The 25,652-nt window shown below is 47.1% G+C and overlaps 1 protein-coding gene across 1 annotated transcript in view; it reads left to right on the top strand.

The window, feature by feature from the left end:
- nrxn1a (neurexin 1a) overlaps positions 1-25,652 on the top strand; it is a 63,791-nt gene that overhangs the window by 7,879 nt on the left and 30,260 nt on the right. Inside the window, 7 exon segments of the mRNA XM_056297740.1 lie at positions 1,689-1,706; positions 2,813-2,842; positions 18,564-18,865; positions 19,946-19,969; positions 22,046-22,207; positions 24,328-24,399; positions 24,721-24,945. Coding sequence (XP_056153715.1) covers positions 1,689-1,706; positions 2,813-2,842; positions 18,564-18,865; positions 19,946-19,969; positions 22,046-22,207; positions 24,328-24,399; positions 24,721-24,945 — 833 coding nt within the window.

The raw sequence follows: 25,652 nt of genomic DNA, 5'->3' as shown, positions 1-25,652 counted from the left end.
TTAAACTGTGATTTGAAACTTGCCGACCTTGTTTGAGTTGTCCATCACAGCTCCAAAATAAAAGTTAAAACCTCTTGAATAAAAGCATCTATTCTGAATCTGAATACTGAATGAGAAAACTTTCTATGTCTTTTAAAAAAAAAATCTGCTCCTTTGCATTGCTGGTCCCTACCTTCTACCATTTTGCAAAAGAAAAAGACATCTGCATGGTGCACTGTTGAGATAAAGGGCTTCAGGTTATTCCTTCCAGTAAGTATTTTTGATGAATTTAGAAATATGTTATTGCAACAGATAGTCATGTGCAACTATTTTTATTTTTCCCCAATCCCTGCTTCAATACTAGCATGAATAGCACAATATATAAAAACTGAATATATATATATAAAACTGAATATATTAAATATTAAATATAAAATGGAATATATATATATATATATATGGATTATTTCCAAAACATACCACATCCCTTTTGCTATCTAAAAGTCATGGGTTAACTAATTCTTTCAAAATCCATATAATTATATAATTAAAATATTAAGTATCTACATAATGATCTAAAGGTTGATCATAAACCTGTAGGTCTTGGGTCTTTTAAATAGCTACCTTCAGTGTGCTTTATTTTCTTGCCAGCAAACATTTTTGATTTAAGGGTTAGCACCATTTTTTTTTTATGTCAGATTTTTTTATTTTGGAATGAAATTCCTAAGGCCAGACCGGTTTCTCTGTGTCGGACAGAGAGGCTTGCCCGATAAATTCTGGTCCCCAGTGACAGTAGGGTGAACTTAGCTTGTTAGGCCTGGCCTGCCATCCATTGTCCTTGAGGGCAGATTGCTGTTAGCATGCTAATGGCTCCACCTGTTTCCGCCATATTACCAGCGCAAGGGCACAGACAAGGAAGCGCTTGCAACTGGATACAGCTCAGAGTGCACACACACACACACACACACACACACACAGGAACATGAACACACTGACGTCCACATTCACACCTACACATTCGAACATTGTCTCAGTATTGACCCCTGCATGCCCCTCCTCTTCCTGCACTGCTAATCAACCCTGACTACATGTTTTCAGCTATTTCACATCATTACAAAAACTGCCATAGTCAATGTGGGTTTGCAAGTGTGTGTATGAGTGTGTGAGTAACTGAGAAAGAGAAAGAACGTGTGTGTGTGTGTGTGTATGTGTGTGTGTGTGTGTGTGTGTGTGTGTTGCATGCTATCTGTCGGGGGGCTCTTGGGAGAAGAATCAGGAGTAAGGTAAGTTCTGGGGTAAATGGCTCTTGAACCCAAACACACAGGTAGGAGTGTCCGCTTTTGCCCACCCCCTCCACCCTCTGTGTCTACACGTGTATGTGGGTGGCCGTGTGTGTGTGTGTGTTTGACTGCGGTACTACATCCGTACGTGCATGTGTGTGCGCGTACGCTTGTGTGTGAACAGAGAGAGTGTGTGTTTGTGCATTTTATTTGTCTTGTTGTCCAGCTGTGTGTGGACGTACTGATGAATCCAGTTGGCTACCAGTGCAGCATGATATCCATCATGAGGTCCACGTGGATTTGCATGCATGTAACTACGGTAACTCGGACGGATGTGCATGTGAGTAGCCGTGGTAACCAAGGGGTTGAGCATGCATGTTAATGAATGTCTGTCTCTCTCTCTCCACGCCCGGCCGTGATGCCCTCCAGAACACAGCTACACTCCAGGTGGGTTGCTTCTCTCTCTCTCTCTCTCTCTCTCTCTCTCTCTCTCTCTCTCTCTCTCTCTCTCTCTCTCTCTCTCTCTCTCTCTCTCTCTCTCTGTCTGTCTGTCTGTCTACATCCATCTATCTATCAATCCATCCATCCATTCATCCATCTATCTATCTATCCATCAATCTAGCTTTTATGCTATATGTTTCTCTCTTTGGATCTTCCCAGCTGCCTATTTCTCTATCCTTTCCTTTCTTCTTCTTCTTCTTCTCCTCCTCACCTGATCCCAACTTCCCTAGACCTGTAGTCATCTTCTTCTCCCTTTCCCTTCTGTTGCCTCGCTGCATTAATTCAACTTTCTTACTATTCCTTATTACTCTTAGCTCTTTAGATGTATTCTCCTTCTATCTATTATTCTGGAGATGTGAGGTAGCCAGCATAAACCCGCGCATGTGTGTGTGTCTGTGTGTGTGTGTGTGTGTGTGTGTGTGTGTGTGTGTGTGTGTGTGTGTGTGTGTGTGTGTGTGTGTGTGTGTGTGTGTGTGTGTGTGTGTGTGTGTGTGTGTTTGTGTGTGTGTGTGTTTGCGGGTGTGTACGTGTGTATGTGGAGTTGGCTGCTGACAGCTGGTAAGTGCTCCATTCCATGTGTTATCACCTGAGTTTTGAAGTACTCCTTCCCTCAAGGTTATAAGGACAGTCGGGCACACAAGTACGCTAACTGCCTCTGTGTATTTGTGTGCATGTGAGTGTGGGTGTAATCGTGTGTAGTAAATATGTGTGTTCATGTGCGTGGGATCAGTGCCTAAGATGAGAAAGTGTCTTCAAAGTGAGTTTTCTAGAGATTTGTTACAATGTAGACACACACAGGCGCGCACACTCACACACAAACACACACAGACACACACACAAAAGCTTGCACACTTTTATACACAGAACCTTTCACCAACCTTTCATTCACAACAGCCAGTTATCATGTGCACACACACATGTGTACACACACAAAAACTCACACACATACTATCATCAGCATCAATAACACACACACACACACACACGCACACGCATAGACATCCCTCCCATGATCCTTTGCTGTGCTGACTGTGCTCTTGTCTTCCTTTAAGGTCTGGCACACCTGATGATCGGCGACCAAGGTATGGCCTCTTCTTACCTCACTTGCTGTTGTACTCTGCTATACATACCATCAACCCTCTCTGTTCACCCCCCCACCCTCATCACCCACCCTTTACCCAGTCCCTGCCAACCCTCCTCTTCATCACCATATGGCACGGGAAGAAGTTGACTCTCTAGGCACTGAACTAAGGTCAGTTTTCTATTTATTTTCTATTTTTCACAAAACTGTGATCGCCTCGTTTTGAAATGCAGCATTTGGTGGCACCAAAAAAAAAAAAGGAAAAAAAAGGGGGCGATTAAGAGAAATACACTTTAAATGGTATATCTGGTTAAACATTTAGCGGTAACTAACTTACATCCTGAGAGCAACTTCTGCTGGGATATGTGATCATGGCTGCCTGCTGACTACAGGAGTGGGTGGGTGGGTGGTTGGGTACGGGGTCGGAAGAGAGATTGGATCTGGTAGACAGCTGGGCCGGGCCTTGACGGTGCTTGGCCGAGTTGGACTTGGCCTGGCCCCTCGTTATGGAAATGGAGCTAAGGGCTGACTGAACGACTGACTCCATGGATGGTTTGGTCCTTACTTTTCCACTTCACCGCATCCTCTCTCATCTGTACATGTGAGTCGGTTTGTCGTGTGGATGAGAGCGCATATGGTAATTGTGCACAAAAGGCTACACATGTGCTTTTTGTACATGTCTATACATGTGTGTGCATCTGTGTGTGTGTGTGTGTGTGTGTGTGTGTGAGTGAGAGAAAGAGAGCACATGCGTGCCTTTACATATTTATCAGGGTTTGTTGCCTTGAATTATAGACTGTGGCAGCTTCCACAGGCACTCATGTCCCTCATATCCGTTGCATTCATTTACATCTAAGCTTTTTCATTGGCTTCCAGCATGTCTCTCTCCGCTGCCATTGGTCCCACATGGGACTCTGCTCATCCACTGGCAAGCTCGTGTTGTTCTGAACAGATGTTTCTGCTGTGTATGAAAGCAGCACTGTTGAACCTCGACTACATAGTGGCCAGAGCTTTTCATCGCCGCCCGAAAACACGTGCTGCTTTTTCTGCCTTTTGAACAGACTTGTTCTTTATGGACAAAACTCACAATGCTGCCTCTTTCTTCTTCCCTCTTTTTCTGCCCCCCCCCCCAACCCCTATATTTCTTCTTCTCTCTCTCTCTTTTTCACTGTTTTGGACACCACCCTCTATGTGAATTTAGGCAAGCTCAGAGGTACCCCTGATTCCTGCATATGTACGGCTATTGGGCTGCTCTGCAGGGTTTTAAGATTTTTCCGTGTGATGAGTAGCTTTTGTATGACCTTTAGTGCGACCCGTCGCATTGTGCTTCAAGCTCCTATTTGTGGCTGTCATTAAAAATTGGAATGTGCCCCTGTTTGGTCAGGTAAGCGTGTTGGTGCATGTGTGCGTGTGTGCTACAGCTGAGGGCGTGTGCATGTGGGTGAATGGATACGGGTCCCTGGCTTCTGGTGCTTTTGGAAATCTAAAGGTAGGGGCTGCTGGACTGGTTGGCTCTGCATGACGCTGATGAATACACTGAAAGGCCCACATGACGACTTGTGCTGATGGGCTCTGCTCTTTGAGTGGACGAGAAAGGACATCTCTCTCTCTCTCACTCTCTCATTCTCTCTCACTCTCTCTCTCTGTCTCTCTCACTCTCTCTCACCCTCTCTCACTCTCTCATACTCTCTCTCTCTCACTCATTCTCTCTCGCTCACTCTCACGCTCTCTCTCTCACTCACTCTCTCTCACGCTCTCATTTTCTCTCTCTCGCTCTCTCATTCTCTCTCTCACACTCTGTCCCTCTCTCTCCCTGTATCATTTTCGACAGAGCCACTGTGTATTCAATGCAATATGTTATTTAATGAAACGCTCAACCAAATCCTAGATAGATATATCTTGAATAGGACCCAAATAATGCCTCAGGCCACCTATTAAAGTGAGGCATGTCTGTCCTGTCAAGTATATTTCTATCTGAGTGTTTCACTACTTTTTTGATCGCTAGGAGAGCTCCTGGTTTTAGGCTTACTGCCTCAAAATGGCTGCCATGAATCATCCAGGTGGGAGCAAGAATTTAATTGCTTTGTCTGGCCTGTGTTCAGCATGTCAAATTACCCACTTGAGGACTAATGTGTATTAACATGTGTTTCCAACATCATCATACGATGTTTTCGGTATTTGGCCGTATGAGAGGTGCCCTCGCCATCGCTAATGGCTGGACTGTCATTGTCTGAATGTAGTACCTTGGCTGAAAGATTTTTTTGTGAGTTGTTTGAAATTTCTGTAGAGAGCCATACATGTGAAAACGCTGTGTGTGTGTGTGTGTATCCGTGCGTGTGTGCGTGCATGCATGTGCGTGCACGTGTGCGTGTGTGTCTGCATACTGAGATGTAAAGACTGTCAAATGGTGCAGACGAAGCCTAGCTTAGGTTAGCTCGGCGCAAAGAGGCTTTCTGAGGAGCTCGCAAAGCTGAAATGAGTTTCTTTGAGGGGGAGGATAGAGTAGGGGTGCCAGAGAAAGATATAGTGAGTGACTATGTGGGTGTGCATGTGTGTGAGTGTGTGTGTGTGTGTGGGCCGACGTGTTTGCAGGTTTGTGTGTTTGAGAAATGAGAAAAAGAAACCGAGAGAGAGAGAGGAGGGGGGAAAAAAAAGAAAGATAGAGGGAGGGAAGGGGGTGAGGAGGGGAAGAGCGGAAGGAAACCAGCAAGAAAGATAGAGAGAGAGAGCAAGAGAGAGAGAGAGAGAGCGAGTGAAGGAGGGAGATAAAGTGAGTCGCCGTTCTCTCTGTGATGTAGAGCGTCTGCCTGTATCTCCAAAGGGCCAGCGGTGCTCCAGACTGCCCTCCCAGTCCAGCCGTTCTGTCGGGGACACCGGCCTAATGAGGGGCGAGGACCCCCCCCCCCTCATAAAACACTGCTATCATTCTCCCTGGAAATTATACCCACAGATCACTAATCACTTTGAATGGGGGGGGGGGTGCATTAATTGTGGACGGAAAAAAGAAAAGAGAGAGCCAAATTGGATTTTCATAAGTATTGAGCAGCAAAGGGAAGAGGGGGGGAAATGGATTTTTTTTTTAGAAGTATTGAGCAGCAATAATCTGGATGGAAAATGTGCTTAAAGCCGAGTAGCAGATTTTGCCCTTTCTTTTCTTTCTGTCTGGCCTGGAATAGACCGGAGGGTTCTGTGTGAATAAGCAATTCAAGGTTTTGAATTAGACGGAGGAGTTGCTCCTCTGGCCATAATTGGTGTCACACTTGTTTGTATAATTTTTTTTTTTTTTTCCATGGCCCCTTGTGTCCGGTGAACAACAGTCATTTGTGCGCACGTTCAAGTGTTCTCAATATCAATCCAACAATCTCCACTCAACGTACATAAGAGGTGTGCCACGCTCCGAGTGACCTTTACACCATACACGCACCCTACTACACATACACACAGAAAGGCGGGCACATGCACAAACACACACACACGCGATAACCTTTACAGACCGCCCGCTGAGTAGGTGAGCAAGTGTGTGTTCCATGTAAATATGCATGAGTAATACTGCCTGCACATATTCTTCACGGTCAGTGCATGAAAAGAGGGGAGAGAGCGAGATGTGTTTTTGTATGTCTTGATATGTGTGTGTGTGTGTGTGTGTGTTACAGGGAGGTGGAATGTGACTCATCACTTGTGACTCATAAAGCGTTGGCTATCAAAGCAGCTCATTTTAACGCACACATTCTCTTCTGGCAAAAACATACAGATGGACACGCATTCCCCTCACACACATGCGTTAGGTGCACAAACCGGTCCGCTTTGGTATTCACTTTCACTCTCTGTCTCTTTCTATCTGTTTTCCTCCTTCTCTCGGGTATGTACACACACACACACACACACACACACACACCCTCTCTCATGCAAACACAATGGACCAGCTCCTTGCTGACTGCACCATATGTGGGGCTGGGAGTTGTAGCAGACGCCAAGGCGAGAGCGACCAGTCAGCACCAGCAGCACAAAATGTCTCCTCCGCATCTTACTCATCACCATCCAAAAGTTCTAATAATAAGAAGCAAAGCACTTAACACTCCACACAATTCATACACCAGGTCCAAGTGATGCAGAAATATAAAAATATGTAGCTTTAGGGTTATCATGTTCAGACAACAGAACAGGCCTAATGCAAGAACAGTGTCACTTTTGTTCTTGCATGAATTTTTGTAATAGAAATCAACATCGGTCTCACCAAATGTTCTTAACCATCCAAATTTGTTCTTTCTCCCCTTTTTTCTCCCCAATTGTATCTTCCCAATTACCCCACTCTTCTGAGCTGTCCCGGTCGCTGCTCCACCCCCTCTGCTGATCCAGGGAGAACTGCAGACTACCATATGTCTCCTCCGATACATGTGGAGTCGCCAGCCGCTTCTTTTCACCTGGCAGTGAGGAGTTTCATCAGGGGGACATAGTGCATGGGAGAATCACGCTATTCCCCCCAGTCCCCCCTCCCCCCTGAACAGGCGCCCCGACCGACCAGAGGAGGCGCTAGTGCAGTGACCAGGACACATACCCAAATCCCGCTTCCGACCCACGGACACGGCCAATTGTGTCTGTAGGGACGCCCGACCAAGCTGGAGGTAACACGGGGATTCGAACCGTCGATCCCCGTGTTGGTAGGCAACGGAATAGACCGCTACGCTACCCGGACAGTCAGGTTTTCTGGGTGTGCATAATGGTTGCCAGGGATCCTTCAAGGAGACCACATAAGGACAACTGAATTTGAATGTTGTGTAAAAAACAAAACAAAACAAAACAAAACTTGGATGAACCTGAAAAGTTGATCGCGCTCCACTTTTAATGTGTTAATTTGCCACTGTAAAAACACCCGAAAGTGAAAAAAGAGCGTTACAAGTTCACAATCAAAGAGCCGCTGTCAGAGCTGACATGAAGAAAACACTGAAGAAGGTTTTTGTACAGGATCATTCATTAGCGCTTGCCATCTCCGCAGTGTGTGGAATTGGTCTGTGTCATATCGGTTTGCTTGACCCTTATGCCTCCTATTTGCATCCGCACTAATATCTGAACGCTATGCAAAGTTTTTTGTTTTTTTTAAGAACTGACAAAATCGGGGAGGAATTGTTATCCTTTGCAGGTCTTTATAGGATTTTATTCATCTGAGCCATAAATAGCATCTTTGCCTCAGTGAAAATATACAGAGTCAGAATCATGTTTATTGGCCATGTAGGTTTGCACAAACATGGAATTTGACTCTGGTTTCCTGGCTCTCTCGGTGTACTTAACATAGAATATTAACACTATAACACAACAATCCTCAGATATATACGCAAGGGTTGACTTATACAGGTAAAATAAGAGGTGATAAAGTGCAGTGGTGTAGAGAGTATATATGTAAAGGCTATATTTATTTCATAATACATTATGCTCAGCAGGCTATCCTAAATAAATATGATTATGCAGTATTTATGTGTAGGCTTATTGTATCTAGATTGATTTCGGTCGACTAGTGTTTGATATGCTCTCCAATACGGTCTTTTCATGTAGTAGACTAATAATCTATGGACTTCTCCCTTTTCCAGTGACATGGTAGAACTGCTGTGCATCTTAGTGTATGACAGGTCTGTATTGCTGTTCAATTTTGATTGTACTGCCGACAAAACAGATGCCCACCCCACTTCCCACTTCCGGTGTGGGAGGATGGCGGCACGGATCCGCGTTTGCGGCTGCCTCACCCAGAACCGGTGTGGGAAGATGGAGGCGCGAATTCACTTTTGCGGCAGCCTCACCCAGTACCGTCCGTGCGGTGTCTTTGTCCACGTCTGCGTCTAGGTTTATCTTCGTTTGATGGTTGGGGGGTGGGGGGGGGGGCTGGCGTTTGATCGGCTGGGAGAGCTTTGTCTGCTGCGTCTTGTGGGCCCAGGGGCCACGGCCCTGCCTGGAGCTGTGCCTGAAGTGGTAACACCTAGGGCAGCCTGACAGGATGCGGAAGGGGGCAGGCTAAGCTAACTGCTAGCCGATGCAGCCCGGCAGTTCCGATAGTCATCCTGGCTGGCGCTCGTTCTCGTGGACAGTGATTTTTGTTTTTTAAGGTTAGATATATGTTAGTGTGGATATGTGTGTTCTTGTAGTTGTAGTTTTTGTGTGTGTTTTTGTCTTTGTGTTGCACTGCTGTGGGCTGGGGGAACGATGTTTCGTTTCATTTCATGTGCGCAAGTGCATGAAATAAAATGACAAAGTGTTTCTGTTTTCTAAATAACAAAAACTACAAGATTTTGTAAATAAAGGGCGTCCGGGTGGTGTGGCAGCCTATTCTGTTGCCTACCAACACTACCTCTGGCTTGGTCGGGCGGGTGGAAAGCCGGATGTGGTGGGTGTGTATCCTGGTCGCTGCACAAGCGCCTCCTCTGGTCGGTTGGGGCGCCTGTTCGGGGGGGGGGGGCTGGAGGGAATAGCGTGATCCTCCCACACGCTACGCCCCCCCTGGCGAAACTCTTCACTGTCAGGTGAAAAGAAGCGGCTGGCGACTCCACATGTATCGGTAGTCTGCAGCCCTCCCTGGGTTGGCAGAGGGGGTGGAGCAGTGACAGGGGCGGCTCGAAAGAATGGGGTAATTGGCCGGATACAATTTGGGAGAAAAAGGGAGACAATCCCCCCCCCCCAAATTTTTTGGAGTGTCCCGCCGACAAACAGATGCTAAATAACAAACACTACAAGATTTCGTAAATATTCTGCACGAACACTTTATGAACGTATCCGCGCACAAATTCACAAGCGTGTCTGGGTAAAGACGCTGGGTCTGACAATACGTCGGCCACCAAGAGGGGCTCTGTTAGTGGATCCCCCGACTTGATCCCCAGCCCCCTTGCACAACGGGCCTTTAGGGCAGCTGCCAAAGGAGAATGAGAGGAGTGTCAGCGTGCCAATACCTCGTCGACTAAAGTGTTTGCAAGGCACTAGCTGGTGATAAAATTAGTCTCACACTTGTTTATTCTACAGGATTTATATCACCAGCGCAGTCCACTCCAACAAATCCATGCCTTGGACTAAAACTAGATCCAATCATACCAGACCTTTGAATATAAAAGAAAAAAATCAATACGTCATTACATCAGCACAAAAAAAAAGCTGATAAGGATTGATTTATTTTTAAGGAAAAAATATTGTATGGACTAAATGGTGTCCTCCCTGCCTGTGTGCACCAATCTCCAGGACACGTCTTTCCAAAACATCTCTAATTGGGGATGATAGCTCACAGCACCGCTAATGATTCAGTGCATTACAATACAACGCTTTACACCCCTGGAGTTGCTATAATGAAACTCAGGCTTCTGCATGGAGCTCTTAACAACCACAGAAATTGCTAAAATGCAGTTGTCGAGTTTGCCACAGAAATCTCGTTCCATTCCTTTTATAAATGTATATACACATACTGGTGATTGCATACTGTACAATTACCATCAAGTTAGTAATTGTACACATTACTTTGACCCCATTCACCAACACTGACACTTATGCAACACTTAATTAAACAATGACTCCAATTGGTTTACACACAAAACAGCAAACGTAGACACCTATATATATATATATATATATATATATATATATATATATATATACATATATATATATATATATATATATTTTTTTTGTGGATTTGTTTCACCCCTTTTTCTCCTCATTTGCATTTGGCCAATTACTCCACTCTTCCAAGCCATCCCGGTCGCTGCTCCACCCCCTCTGCTGATCCGGGAGGGCTGCAGACTACCACATGCCACCTCCTCCGATACATGTGGAGTCCCCAGCCGCTTCTTTTCACCTGACAGTGAGGAGTTTTTCCAGGGGGATGTAGCATGTGGGAAGATCACGCTATTCCCCCCAGTTTCTCCTCCCCCCGAACAGGCTCCCCCAACCGACCAGAGGAGGCGCTATTGCGGCGACCAGGACTTTTCACCCGTTGGCTGGTAGGTGCAGGTGAAAGTTTGTCACAATTCTGTGCATGTTGTTGACATTAATCCATGGTAAATCTTGCAGGCATCACGAAAAATATGCCATTGTCAATAGCACACGCCAACAAACAGGAAACTGGTCTGACCGCTGCAGGGGAAACCGGAAGTAAGTGGACTACAATTATGCACAGAGCTGATTGTGTCTGTAGGGACGCCCGACCAAGCCGGAGGTAACACGGGGATTGGAAGTGACAATTCCCGTGTTGGTAGGCAACGGAATAGACCGCTACACTACCTGAATGTCCTGTAGACACCGAAATATTAACACTGAGCACCAGAAATAGGAAATTCTAGATGACTTGGATTAAGACGAAAGTCGAAACGCGTCAGTCTTGTTGCCTTGCCCTTGGGTGAATAAATTCCATTTCTTTTGGTTTACGGAGTGCCTCAGTTTTCAGTCATTTTTCCATATTTCTCTACGCACCATACTGAAGAGCACCTGTCACCATTAAGCCACTGGACCCATGCAGCGCTTCCTACCCCTCCTTGTTCTACTATGAAATTCTACTGTCAGAGGAACTCACAGTTTACAGGGAAAGACGGAGGAGAAAGATAAGGAAGGAGGCCAGGGGAGATTTGGAGTATGTGAAAAGAGGGGGAGGGCCAGTGCATGAAAGAGTGTGGAAAAGTGATGGCGAGAAAAGATAGGAGCTCATTCAGAAAGTGGGAAAGGAGGGAGGGAGGGGCTGAGGAGGTCGGAGATGCAGGGGGAGACAAAGAGGCAGATAAGGCCACAGCGTTTCTCAGCAGTGGCGCCAAATCTCTCCTTGGGCTCCCCCGCCTGATAAAGGGTTCACGTCACTGGGATGCTGTTCACTGGCTACAACAACCTAAACCACCTCTCACCCTGCGTATGGGCTGATCCGTCTTTCCAGTTGTTTTTTTACCTGTTCCAGTCAGTGCTGCATCTGTGAGCGAGCTCTGGGTGCTGGCCCATTTGGCGATGCTCCCCAGTACCCCATCTGGCATTTAAAGTTCACTTCTTTCCCGCCTGCCAAAACTAGAACAAAAATACACCCTTATGCATGACAAAATGCATGCATGCTTACTCAAACATGGACAGACACACACACACACACACACACACACACACACACACACACACACACACACACACAAACAAACCTTCGTTTATTGTACTTGCCTGGCCTACCATTCATTACAAACATTACCTTTATGAAAACAGAGTTTAATGCACTTATTATTCTTTGGCGGCTGGGGTTTCATTGTGTGTGTGTGTGTTTTTGTACTTCAGTATATTTTCCCCTTCATCTCGCTGCTTTCATGTGCATGTGTGCATGTGTGTGTGTGTGTGTGTGTGTGTGGGTATGAATACATGTATGAATACATGTGTTGGTTTTTTTAGCCCTTTGTGCAGCTTCCGCTCATATGCTTATCATGCTCTGTATGTTTGCATATGTGTATGTGTGTGTGTGTGTGTGTGTATGTGTGTATGTGTGTGTGCTTAGAAAGGGTGGAACTGACTGTGATCTTAAACAGCTTTAAGACAAACGCACCGCTCTGCCTGCAGACATTGTCATGGAAACAAGCTGGTTTCCCTGGGTAGCAGAGAAAAGGCCAAACCCCAGCTAGCTACAGACCTCGACAAAAGAAAGGGAGAGTATGAGAGAGTGAGTGAGTGAGTGAGTGAGTGAGTGAGTGAGTGAGTGAGTGAGTGAGTGAGTGAGTGAGAGTGAGTGAGCGAGAGAGTGATTGAGTGAGAGAGAGAGCATGAGAGAGAGTGAATGAGTGAGAGGGAGAGAGAATGAGTGAGTTAGAGAGATAGACAGATGTGGGGAGAGAGAGTGAGTGAGAGAGAGAGCAAGAGAGATGTGGGGAGACAGAGTGAGGGAGAGAGCGAGAGAGAGTAAGTGAGAGAGATGTGGGAAGATAGAGTGAGTGATTGAGAGAGAGAGTGATTGAGAGAGAATGAGTGAGTGAGAGGGAGAGAGAGAATGAGTGAGTGAGAGAGATAGACAGATGTGGGGAGATAGAGTGAGTGAGTGAGAGAGCGAGAGAGATGTGGGGAGATAGAGTGAGTGAGTGAGAGAGAGAGAATGAGAGAGAGAGAGAGAGAGAGAGAGAGAGAGAGAGAGAGAGAGAGAGAGAGAGAGAGAGAGAGAGAGAGAGAGAGAGAGAGAGAGAGAGAGAGAGAGAGAGAGAGAGAGAGAGAGAGAGAGAGAGAGAGAGACAGATGTGGGGAGATCGAGAGAGCAAGTGAGAGAGAATGAGTGAGTGAGTGACAGAGATGTGGGGAGATAGAGAGAGTGAGTGAGTGAGTGAGTGAGTGAGTGAGTGAGTGAGTGAGTGAGTGAGTGAGTGAGTGAGTGAGTGAGTGAGTGAGTGAGAGGGAGAGAGATGTGGTAAGATAGAGAAAAAAGGGAGGGAGGGAGGGGAAAGGGAGGGAGCATTATTTCCAGGAGTGCGCCGTTTATTTTGTTCATTATCAGTTTAGTCGATCTTAAAAGGATTGTTCAACTTAAATACGATTTGCTATTCACACTGATCCCCCACGAGGGATGTGTAAAGTACCAAGTAGGATGGGGTTGTCTGTACGATGTGTTGCCCCTGACGAATTTGCATATCACGTGTTTGATTCCACATGGTTATCTATATTCTGGGTAAATGTTGCCAACAGAAGTTCACATCGCAGTATTAAAAAAAAAAACCAATACAGATGTTTACTCATCTAAAATCATTATTTGGACAAGCAAATATCTTAAGTTGACTCATAATTCCATTATTAAGAGTCCATAATATGTGTTTTAACACTTAGTAGTAACGACAATTTCTGTGACAACACGTGTCAAAACCTCCGAACTGTGGGTATCTTATTTAAGATTTCTTGGGTTTCTCTTGGAGAGTGTTGCTGCCAGGGTCATTGCCGTGGTTTTGCCCCCACTCGTCTCTCTATGATGTGGCGGCCCGACATGTTCCCGAGACAGACTGGAAGCCAAACAGAGATGGCGAAGAGAGTTGAGGCCGGCGGTCAACTGTAGGGTTTACACTCTTTTAAGTTAATCCACAGTCTGCATGTGTTAGCATATATTTACATGCATTTGCCTCTGTATGCATTTTTATCGGTGTGTGTGTGTACTCCGAGAGGGCGCACAGTAAATCCACGTGTGTTTTGTTATTAGAGAGGAAAAGGCCTACGTATGCCGTGTGCGTTTATACTGAGTTGTGTGCATGCATGCATGCATGTGTGTGCGCGCGCGCATGTGTGTGCGTGCATGCATGTGTGTGCGCGTGTCTTGGGGACGGTCTGAGGGACGCTGATAGGAGAAATGCATGGGGGTGCCGAAACGAGGTGCGGGCGAATTGCCGCGTGCTATCTCCACAACGACGAGGCTGCCATGATTGAGGCTTGCCACACTAGGATTTTGACACACCAGCGTTTTCTCCCACCTTCCCTCTCTTTCACTGTAGTCATGCATCCAACCATCCACCCCCCCCCTCTCGCTCTTTCTCTCGCCCTCTCTCTCTCGTTTGCATTTTCAATTACTCTTCACGAGTTGTTCATTCTCGCTCTCGCCGTCTATCCCCCTATCCTGGTTCCTTTTTCTCAAAACCCGCTTTTCATCCAAACATTGCTCCCAATATCTTTCTCCCCCCTGTTCCCTACCATCCCTCTCTCGCTCCCCTCTTTCCTCCCTCCATCTGGCTCCCTCCATCAGGTGCTGTATAATGTAGGCTCCCTTGATGTGCTCCCTGCCTCCATCCGCCATTTTGATTCAGTACAGCTGTCCATGATAATGTACTGCTCACTCAATCACTCGTTCTCCCCCCTCTCCCTCGATCTCTCTCTCTGACATACACACACACACACACACACACACACACACACACACACATACACACACAGAAACCTATTCACATCTGTAGCCCCTGTTACATGGGGTTTCCATGGTAATCACGAGTCAGGGTGTGAATGGTTTTAGAGGGGCACTCGAGGAGGATGGAAAAATCGTTTTGTCATGCGCAGAAATTTATCTGGTGTCTATTGGGCCGTCGTAGGGGATGCACAGTTGCAGCTGGTCCCCGCAGTAGCAACCGTCGCCCCCCCCCCACCCCCAACATATTGCCTGCTTTATTCATTAGAAATGTAGAATGGGCCTCCAGGTCCTGTGTCAGTCACTGTCAGTCTTTATACGTTTCCCTTTCACTCCCCATGTCTTTTTCTTCTGTCCTCCCTCCCTCCCTCCTTTTCTTCCTTTCTTCTCTTAGCACTTCCATTCCCTGCTCCTCTCCGCATACCTTGTTTTGGTAGTTCCTCTCGTCAGTATACTCTGCTTTCCTTTCCTTGTCTCTCTTTCTTTCCCTCCTTGCTTCCTTACCTCCGCTTCAGTCACTCCAACTTCGCTGCTCTTTTCTCTCCTTTCTCTATTCCATGTCCCTTGTTCCCTACGGGTCTTACTTTCCTCCTTCTTTTGCTGTATCCACCCCCTCTCTCTCGCTCTTTCTCTCTCTCTTTCTGCCTCTCTCTGTCTCTCGCCCTCGCTCGCTTTCTCTCTCTCTTTCTCTGTCTCTCTCTCTCACTTTCTCTCTTGCTGTCTCTTTCTCTCTCACCCTCGCTCTCGCTCTCTCTCTGTCTCTTTCTCCCTCTCTCTCTTGCTGTCTCTCACTTTCTCTCTCTCTCTCTGTCTTTCTCTCTCTCTCTTGCTCTCTCTCCCTCTTTCTGTCTCTTTCTCCCTCTCTCTCTTGCTGTCTCTCACTTTCTCTCTCTCTCTCTGTCTTTCTCTCTCTCTCTCTTGCTCTCTCTCCCTCTTTCTGTCTCTTTCTCCCTGTCTCTCTCTTGCTGTCTCTCTCCCTCTCTCCCTCCCTCTCTCTCTCTCGCTGTCTCCCTCTCTCTCTCTCACTGTCTCTCTCTCTCTCTCTCTCTCCCTCTCTCTCTCGCTGTCTCTCTGTTTCTTGCCTCACTTTGATCGACAGAGCTCTCAGCAGGATGGAGTGTGACATGTGGTGTGTGTGTCAGTGTCTGTCTCACTGTTTACTCTGAGCTAATACTGACTCACTCCATTAATCTGAGCTACAACAGATCCACTCCACCCCACCCTGCCCACTTGAGTGTTTGTGTGTGTGTGTGTGTGTGTGTGTGTGTGTGTGTGTGTGTGTGTGTGCGTGCGCGCACGCATGCATATGCGTGTGCACGTGTGTATGTGTGCACTATGTGTGAATGTCAGCATGCACATAATCGCGGGCATGCATACATAACACGTGCTGGTGTCCTTCACAGCGTATATGTTCCAACATGTATTGTTGTTGATAAATGTGGCTGTGTGTGTGTGTGTGTGTGTGTGTGTGTGTGTGTGATGTAAAAGAACAAAGAGTGAGCGTTTGTGGGCCAGAGCCTCCAGATCGATGCAGAGATGCTTTATGTGCTCCTGTCTGCTCTAATGACATGTCTGTAAATTAGCAACAGAGAGGCGGAGCACCGCACTGAAACCTAATGACACCTCTGTAAATTACCCCTCGAACGCCGCCGGACGGCTGCATGTGTTCTCATTGTGAACCACTTGGCTCCCCCGTCACTCGGCTGTCGCATCTGCATTCGTTTGCATGTCTCCTGCGTGTGTATCTGTGCGTGTGGAGGTCTGTACGCCTGTATGGGATGATGTTAGCTTGTGTAGCTGTTTTGCGTTGTCGGTGTGTGTGTGTGTGTGTGTGTGTGTGTGTGTGTGTGTGTGTGTGTGTGTGTGTGTGTGATTGGTGGTGTTCGCCTTTGTAGCTGTTTCAATGTGTGTGTCTCCCTCCTCCCTCTCGCTCTCGCTCCTCTCAGTAAAGACTAGCCCGAGGCCCTGAGTTGGTAATAGCTTTTCTGACAGCAATACACCAATATTTACAGAGACCGGCACCCACCCACACCCACAGACACACACACACACACACACCCACACACACATAAAAGGCATAAACTTATAAGCTCACGCATGCACGCGTGCACACACATGCACGCGCAAACTCACACACGCACACTTTCTAAGCGTGCACACACTTAATTAACATGCTGTGAAGGAAGGAATCACACACCAGAGGGAACTCACACACATGCTGGCAAACAACACACTATTTCTCACTTGCCTACATATTGGCATTTCAGCCAGCAACAGAGGCAAGGAGAAACAGTTAAGCACAACGCCTCTTTGAATTCGTATTCTGTTGTTGTTGTTTTTTTCCTCCTCATTATTCTCTCCGTTGCAGTCAGTCAAGTGCAGCCAATTCTGTTATTACCCCCCTCTGTACCTGCCTGCCATTTACTTAATTGTTAACCAATGGTATTTCACTTGATTCTTTGCACAGCAAAGTCCCCCCGTTGTTTCCCTCTTTCCTCCTTGGAAGGACCTTAGCGAGTGTGCCTGGCTCTTGCTGCAGCCTGACCCGGTGTGTTAACCTGCCCTGTGTTCTTCTCATTAGCACGTAGCCAGGAGATGGCGGCTCCGCCAGAGGCGCCGCGCAGAATGCTACACCAACAATCAAAGAAAAAGCAGGCCAACAAGATGTGTGGAGAGCAGCGGCGGGAGGCGCGGGGGGGGGGGGAAGGGAGGTGCGAGAGACAGAGGGATCGTGGCGAGAAGAGCGATAGAGAGGGCGATGCTGAAAGGGGGATGGGTGTGAAGGAGACAGATAATGTCAAGGCTGCTTGTGTATGCCGTTGCAGTGGTGCGATCTTTTTAATGCAAGTGCGAGCGTTGGCCACGCGTGTTGTTTGTGCGCGATTGTTCCTCTGCTCGCCGGCTTTTGTGGCTTTGCACTTATGTATGTAGGCGGGTGTATGCTGATAAGAGTGTGTGAGCTTAAGGATGATGGATTGTAAAACCTTGGTCTGGTGTCCTTGGGGGTCGCTCAGGGTTCACACGGTAAGTTGCGATTGGCTCTCTGCCTGCCATCCTGAATTCTAATTGGTCGAGCTTGCCTGCTGTGGCCCGGCATGCTGCTTACAGTCCGATGCTCCCTTTTCCCATCATCAGTCCTTGCCTTCCTTGCAAAAAAAAAACCTTGGGAAAAAAACAAAACAAAACTCAATCTCAGTTTCTGTTATACACTTGTAATAGAGACCCACACAACTGCACACCAACACACACACACACACACACACACACACACACACATTTTGAGAACTTCACAAAACCAACCACGTTGTCAAACAAGAGCACATCACTTCAGACTGCCAACGCGGCTTTTCTCTGAAAAGGGAGATGGCAGGTTTCATAACAAGTTTGGAATGCCACAGATTCACGACTGCCTCTCTTACATCCACACCGTTTAATCTCCAACCCACGCGAGTGATCAAAGCTTGTTTATACACCACTCCATGGTACGATTAGAGGTATGGAGAGAAATGTTGCTTCTAAGTGCTGGCAGCAGTGTGGCTTTGCTTGACAACAACAACATTTTCAGCATCTTACACAATATGTTTTCTACCGCACATCCAAATCAAATTTAACCAGGCCCAGCTGAGCTTTGTCTTACCCGGCTGTCTACAATGAACACACACCATTTTGTCATGTCTGAATGTGCTGGGAAGAGCGGTGTGGGAACAAGTGATTAGAAGCAGCCTTGCTTCAATGTCGGTCATTGAAACGGCGTAAAATATGAATGTAACGGCTCTCCTCCCCGCCCCCCCCCCCCGTTTACTTTCCTTCCCTATTCTCTCTTTATCCCCCCGCACCTCCTCCTTTACCCTCCCACCTTTGCCGCACAACCTCCCAGCTCGCGAGGAGTACGTGGCCACGTTCAAGGGCTCCGAGTACTTCTGCTACGACCTGTCACCCAGCCCCATCCAGTCCAGCAGTGACGAGATCACGCTCTCCTTCAAGACGCTGCAGCGCAACGGCCTGATGCTGCACACGGGCAAGTCGGCAGACTACGTCAACCTGGCGCTGAAGAACGGCGCCGTGTCGCTGGTCATCAACCTGGGCTCTGGGGCTTTCGAGGCCCTGGTGGAGCCTGTCAATGGCAAGTTCAACGACAACGCCTGGCACGACGTCAAGGTCACCCGCAACCTGAGACAGGTAACCAGGCAACAAGAGGCGGAAGTGGGAGAGAGACAGGGCAGAGTAGCGAGAGGGAGCAGGGGAGAGAGAGAGAGAGACAGGGGCCAGGGTGAGAGGAGAGGACAGAAAAAGTGGAGGAGAGCTGCCGTAGCAGATGTCAATATGCTAGAATGATAAGGTTAAACTATGTGGTAGAAAATGGTGGAGAACGAGAGAGATGGGTGATTGGTCAATAAATAGATAGATCATATATGGATTAATGGATAGGTAGCTGGATGGGCAGATGAAAAGATAATAGAGGGATGGATGGATCGATGGACAGCTAGTTGTATTGGACGGATAGAAAGGTGGATGACTGATGCATGGATGGATGGATGGATACATGAATTGATGGATTGATTAATAAATTGATAGCTGGGTGTAGTTTTTCTGTTTGATCCTAAAATTTTGGCGGCAAATGAGACAGTGAGATGTGCAAACCGCAGTAGGAACTAGAGAGGTTCGACTGGGGCCGGACTGCGATCCGCTACGAAATTAATCACTCTGGAGTCAAATGCCAGTGGTCCTGTGTCCACCTGCAGTGAGGATGTGGTAGGAAGTAAATATCTGAGGTTTAAGTCTTAGTTTTCACTGGGTTAACCACCAGAACAGCACTGCTTTCCGCAGCGGGGGATGGCTCCTGCAAGTGTGTGTGTGTTTGTATGTATGTGTGTGTGTGTGTGTGTGGGTGTGTGTGAGAGAGAGAGAGAGAATGAAAGAGACGAGAACTCGAGAGCTGCTAGCACTCAGGTGTGTGTAGCCCAAATATGCTCTACCTCTCCTTGTTTGCCTGTGTGTACTACTAACTTAACTACTAACTTTACTAACCTGCTAGTGAAACTAACCACCATCCATGGAATGATTCATTCTACTAACCTAACCTGTGCCCTTCTCCTAGCGAAACCACTCCAACCAACCTACTTACCTCGTCAGAGGCCTTCTAGCTTCTCTCTTTTTTTTTCTTTTTTTTTTCTTTCTTTTTTTTTTTTTTTGTTTTTTGTTCCCGAAGTTGTTCTGTTCACAGTTTTTTGCTTTCCTTTCTCCCCCTCTCCTACAAAGCACTCAGGCATTGGACACGCTATGGTAAACAAACTCCATTGTTCGGTAGATATCATTCTAATTGTTTCTTAGTTTGGGTTTGCCCCGTGTCTATTTCCTTTTGAGCCATAGACATCAGAACTAAATTTAAAAAAAAAAGAAGGGATAACTGCGGTTGGTAACCTTTTTCCACTTAAAAGTCCCCCCTCCTCCCCCTCCCGCCAACCAATATTTTTCTTTCTTCCCCAGTACCTGTTTTTGCTGTCCACCCCATCACTCAGTAATTGACATGTAGGCGTCTACTGATTGGCTCATCCCTCACCTGCACGCAATTGGCCAGTCCCCCCCCCCCCACTTCCTGCATGGCATGACCTAAAGACCCCTCCCCTATCTGACTGGTCCGTGAAATGAATAGAGAGATTCTTCCCTCCCGTCTCCCCCCCCCCTTTTTGATCTCTCGCCCTCCATGCATGCTCTCCATGGTTCCTCTGAGCTGAGTCTCATCCTGTCTTCTCTTGATGTTGTCATTTGTTTTTGAACCCCTGTCTCCTCCTCACCAGTGGCTGCATGCAGATTAAGGAGCAGGATGCATGCATGTTTATACGTCTCAGAAAATACATGTATATGTGTGCGTGGAATGACCTGTAGCGCTAACCCATCTAACACCTGTGTGTGTGTGTCCATCGATATATGTATGTTCGTGCGTGTGTCACCTCATTCAAACTCGCTGATTTTTGATAAGCCCCGCAAGTCTGCCCCAGACCACAGCCTAACAAACACCATCATCACAACTCACCCTAATATGAGAAACACCAGCATTGTCACGACTACTAACAGCATTGAAATCATTAACCCTTAACCTCAGCATCATTCAGTAACCCAACACATCTTGGCCTGAGAAAACTAACACTACTGCGGCTGCAAGCGGTGCCGCTACTAACAACTAACTTCTACTAACTAGTGGTACTAATACCCAAGCACTGTGTTGCACAATACTAACAAGCCTAAACAGGCATTACTAACACCTGCCTGATAGCCACCCTCAGTAAGAGGGGGTCTCTGTGCTAGGGTAGCAAGAGGCTCACAGCTATTATTGGCACTCCTAAGTGGCCAACCAAATATTGTAGTAGTTTGCCAGCCACTCTAGGTTGGCCGATGCTGTACCACTATCTAAGATTGTAAAGTATGCAAAGTATTACATCAGCATAGCAGACAGGGTTGGCTGCCAAATACGACTAAATGTCTGCTGTAATAAGTGGACAGGCTGATTGTGAAGCTAGGTCTCTCGCAAGACGAGTGAACTGAGTTGAAGCTGGAACCAGGATCTTAGAATCGCTGAGTAAGATCAGCTCCTTCGCCGATAGCTAAGAAAGTCTCTAAATTCTTATGAATAGCACATACAAATAGAAGACGAGCTTTAATGTCGAGTAAAGCTTTAATCAGTTTGCTGATTGTAGACGATGGGGTAGCCTTTCAGCGAAACCTTCCCTGGATAGGGGTTGGTTGGCTTGCTCCATTCTGTATGGCCAGCCTTATCATCTGCAGATAGAACATAATGGGCTGGCTTTGAGTTGGTAAACACTAACATTCCTCCAGTGCTGGAGCTGAAGATTAGATTTGGCCTGCAGTAAATGGTCATCCATCAAATACAGATGGAGTGGGCTCCGTGTACAAGTAGCTCCACCACTGCCAGATTAGGCCAAGACAGCACAGACTACATTGTGTGATTCCAGTTCAAGTGTAAAAGTGGTGGATCGGGCTACAGAATGTAGCACCAGTACCGACTGGAGGCAGACTAGGCCGGTGCTAAATCTGGCTCCTGGCTTTTGTAGCAGGACATAATGATATGTTTGTAATGCTAGGGGTAACTTTAAAGGCTAAAGTCAGGACCACTCAATTAAACCCCATCATTAGAGCTAATCAAACCACATCAAAATCAAAGTCCTAACAGCACATCTGACAAACACCCCTATCGGATAAGGCCATTTTCCCACCAGCACGCATACACTGTAGCCGCTAGCATAACGGGGGCTAATTTGGCTGGTCAGCGCCTAGCTGGCGCTTAGTGCCGCCTTTGGTGTGAGTATATAGCGTGTCCTTTCCCTGTGCTTTGTTGCATAGGTGACCATCTCTGTGGACGGCATCCTGACCACCACAGGCTACACCCAGGAGGACTACACCATGCTGGGCTCTGATGACTTCTTCTATGTGGGAGGGAGCCCCAGCACCGCTGACCTGCCTGGATCCCCAGTCAGCAACAACTTCATGGGCTGTCTCAAAGAGGTGGGAACCATGCATATAAGCATACGCAAGCACACACACACACACACACACACACACACACACACACACACACACACACACACACACACACACACACACACACACACACACACACACACACACACAGATTGACGCAAAGCCAAACCAGAACATGTTTGAGGTACTTCAGCCTTAGATATATCCGACTACTCTGAACACTTGACTTTCTCTCTCATTCTCACTTGTTCTCTTGTCCTCTTTCTTTCTTGTCCTCTTCTGTATCTCTCTTGGTCTCTCTCAATTTCTCCTTCTGTTATGTACACACATTATCTTATAAAGCGCACACACAGAATGCATCCATTTGGCAGAGTCACACAAACAGTCCCAGACACACACACACACACACACCCTCCCCAGCATCAGAGAGAATCAGTGATGAGTGTCGTTGAGGGAGTAGACGCAGCACTAAGCACTAACATGCTAATTAGCTACGCCACGGAGATGCTCCATCCATCCGCTCTGCTTGAAATGGGCCACAACACTGCAACAACAATAAATGCACAAATAAACACACACACACACACACACACACACACACACACACAAAGAGATTGATACAAAAACAAACAGCACAAAAACACACACACACATACACAGTCACTGTTTAAATGCGTTTCTACACACGCAAATTCATACAAACATAAACACACACACACATAAAGTGTGTGTTATGCGCATCTGTGTTATGTGCATCTGCACACAGACAAACACATTCGCATATAGCCATTTATACCCACAAGCACACACACACAAGCACACTCCCATCCTTCCACACATATATACAAACACAGAAATGTCTGTATGCACACACATACAAATTAACACTCACAGAAGCTCCATAATACACACTCATAACAACAATCATATACACACCCTCTCTGTGTGCGCCTCTGCCATTCACATATACACACAGGGGGGCATAAATAAATAACCAACCCAACCAACAGATGATGTGCCAGACAGAGAGCGGTTTGTATCGGTGCTGAGGGCGCTCTGTGCTGGCGTCATGAAGACCGATGGCATTTAAACGAGGCTGCCATTGTCAAAGTGAGCCCTCCGCTGGCACATTTGCATATTTAATATGATGATATGATCATGCGTGTGAGCAGATAAAGATAGATGCTGCAAATCGCATGAGTGAGTGATCATGACTTCAAAAAAAAAAAAAAGGATGTGTTTGGTGCATGCAAGCAGGCTTTCAGACACACACACACACACACACACACACACACAATTAGAAAATAAACCATAGCATCTTCCCACCGTCACAATATCCAGCATACACACACAGAATTTCTGAAAAATTATTTTTAAAAAAATAATGGAAATAAAAGGCGGATCCATGAGAGAGCATGGCAGAGGTGTGTGATGTGGAGTCTTGCACGGGGTCACGGAGAGAGGGCCGGAGTAATAAAGCGGAGCCTGTGTGTGCCATCTCCTTCATCAACATGCTCCGCACACACACTCACCTCCCTCGCTCTGCCCGGTCGGAGAGAGGGAGGACTGTGTGGAAGAAAGAGGAGGTGACAGAGAGAAAGAGAGAGGGACAGGATGGAATAACAGGGCCTCGGTGAGCGGCGGGGGGGGGGGGCGTAAGTCGTTAGGAGAAAGGGGTCGAGTGGTTTTCTGATCTCCAGGTAGTCGCGTTCGTAACAAAATGCCAGAACACTTGGACCCCCGAATAAATAAAAGGGCCCGAGCTGAAAAATGGCGGGTGAGGAGGGACAATTACGATTGAGGCAGCCTATCCCTCCTCCTGTCTTCATCCTTGAATTGTATGAAAACGCAAATCAAAGGGCTCTTTTTTTCTTTGCAGGCTGTCCTTTCGTCCCCAGTCGTTTGCGTGTAAAAAAAAAGTGTGTTCATAATGAAAGAGACAACTGGATGAAGAAAAATCTCTGATATGAAACCAGTATTTAGGCCAGCTGTATAAGGACTTGTTCCCATAATAGTCCAGTTCTTCAACACATTTCTAAAGGGAAAGATTTGATTTACCAAAATAAAGGACAGACTACTTTTAAGCATGGATGGAGTCACGCCTGGACCTCGCTCCCTAACCCCCACCTTTCTTGCTTCCGAAGGTGGTGTACAAGAATAATGATGTACGGTTGGAGCTGTCTCGACTGGCCAAGCAGGGAGACCCCAAAATGAAAGTAAGTGTGTGTAAATCAAATCTGAGGAAAATTCATCCTCTTATGAACTGACGTTTCACAGTACCGCAGATTTCTGTCAGGACCCCTACACAGTTGACGGGCTGTAGAGACTCTCGAGGAAGTCGACAAAGAGTATATGGGAGTCATGTTTTAGCCAGGTAACAAAACGCTGTTGACTTTCAGTCCGCTCACAGGTAGGAGCACAAAGCTAAACGGTCTTGTTCACTGTAGACAGTATTGTCCTCTGGATATTGATTGCTGCTGTGTTATGCAAAGGTTTTCAAATGCTAGAAGCTTTAAGGATTTTCCCCGATGACCCAGGTGAGTGGGGTAGTGGCCTTTAAGTGCGAGAGCGTAGCCACCCTGGACCCGGTGACCTTCGACACCCCAGAATCCTTCGTGGCGCTTAGCAAGTGGACCGCGAAGAGGGCTGGCTCCATCTCCTTTGACTTCAGGACCACAGAGCCCAATGGACTCATGCTCTTCAGCCATGGCAAGCCCCGACAGCAGCAGCGCAAGGACCCACGCACGCCACCAACCATGAAGGTTCAAGTTAATGCACATTTTCAGCACTAGAAATTATCAGTTAGGGACATACACACATAGGCCTAAATAGATTTTGACGGGTTATTCCGTTGCCTACCAACACAGGGCAAACCAGTTCAAATCCCTGTGTTACCTCCGGCTTTGTCGGGCGTCCCTACAGACACAATTGGCCGTGTCTATGGGTGGGAAGCTGGATGTGGGTATGTGTCATGGTCGCTGCACTAGTGCCTCCTCTGATCAGTTGGGGCACCTGTTCAGGGGGGAGGGGGAACTGGGGGGAACAGCGTGATCCTCCCATCCGCTATACATCCCTGTGGTGAAACTCCTCACTGTCAGGTGAAAAGACGCGGCTGGTGACTCCACATGTATCGGAGGAGGCATGTGGTAGTCTGCAGCCCTCCCCGGCTCGGCAGAGGGGGTGGAGCAGAGACCGGGATGCTTGGAAGAGTGGGGTAGTTGGCCAAGTACAATTGGGAGAAAAAGGGGGAAACCCCCCCCCGGGGAACCCCCCCCCCAAAAAGATTGTGACACACATTTTAAATGAGCTCCAAGTCAATGAGCCATGAAGACTGTGTGTGGTGATATCTGTGTTCATTTTGTTTTTGTTTGTGATTCAGCTGTGTGAAATCTAATTTGGGTATTTAAGTCCAAATTCCTTCTGTTAATTGTCAATGTCAGATGGGTTTTGCTGCAAGTGGAAAGACGGT

This window comes from Lampris incognitus, chromosome 17 (assembly GCF_029633865.1).
Source record: "Lampris incognitus isolate fLamInc1 chromosome 17, fLamInc1.hap2, whole genome shotgun sequence".
Lineage (NCBI taxonomy): Eukaryota > Metazoa > Chordata > Actinopteri > Lampriformes > Lampridae > Lampris > Lampris incognitus.
Note: the sequence above shows the minus strand (reverse complement) of the source record. Positions and strands in the feature narration are given on the sequence as shown.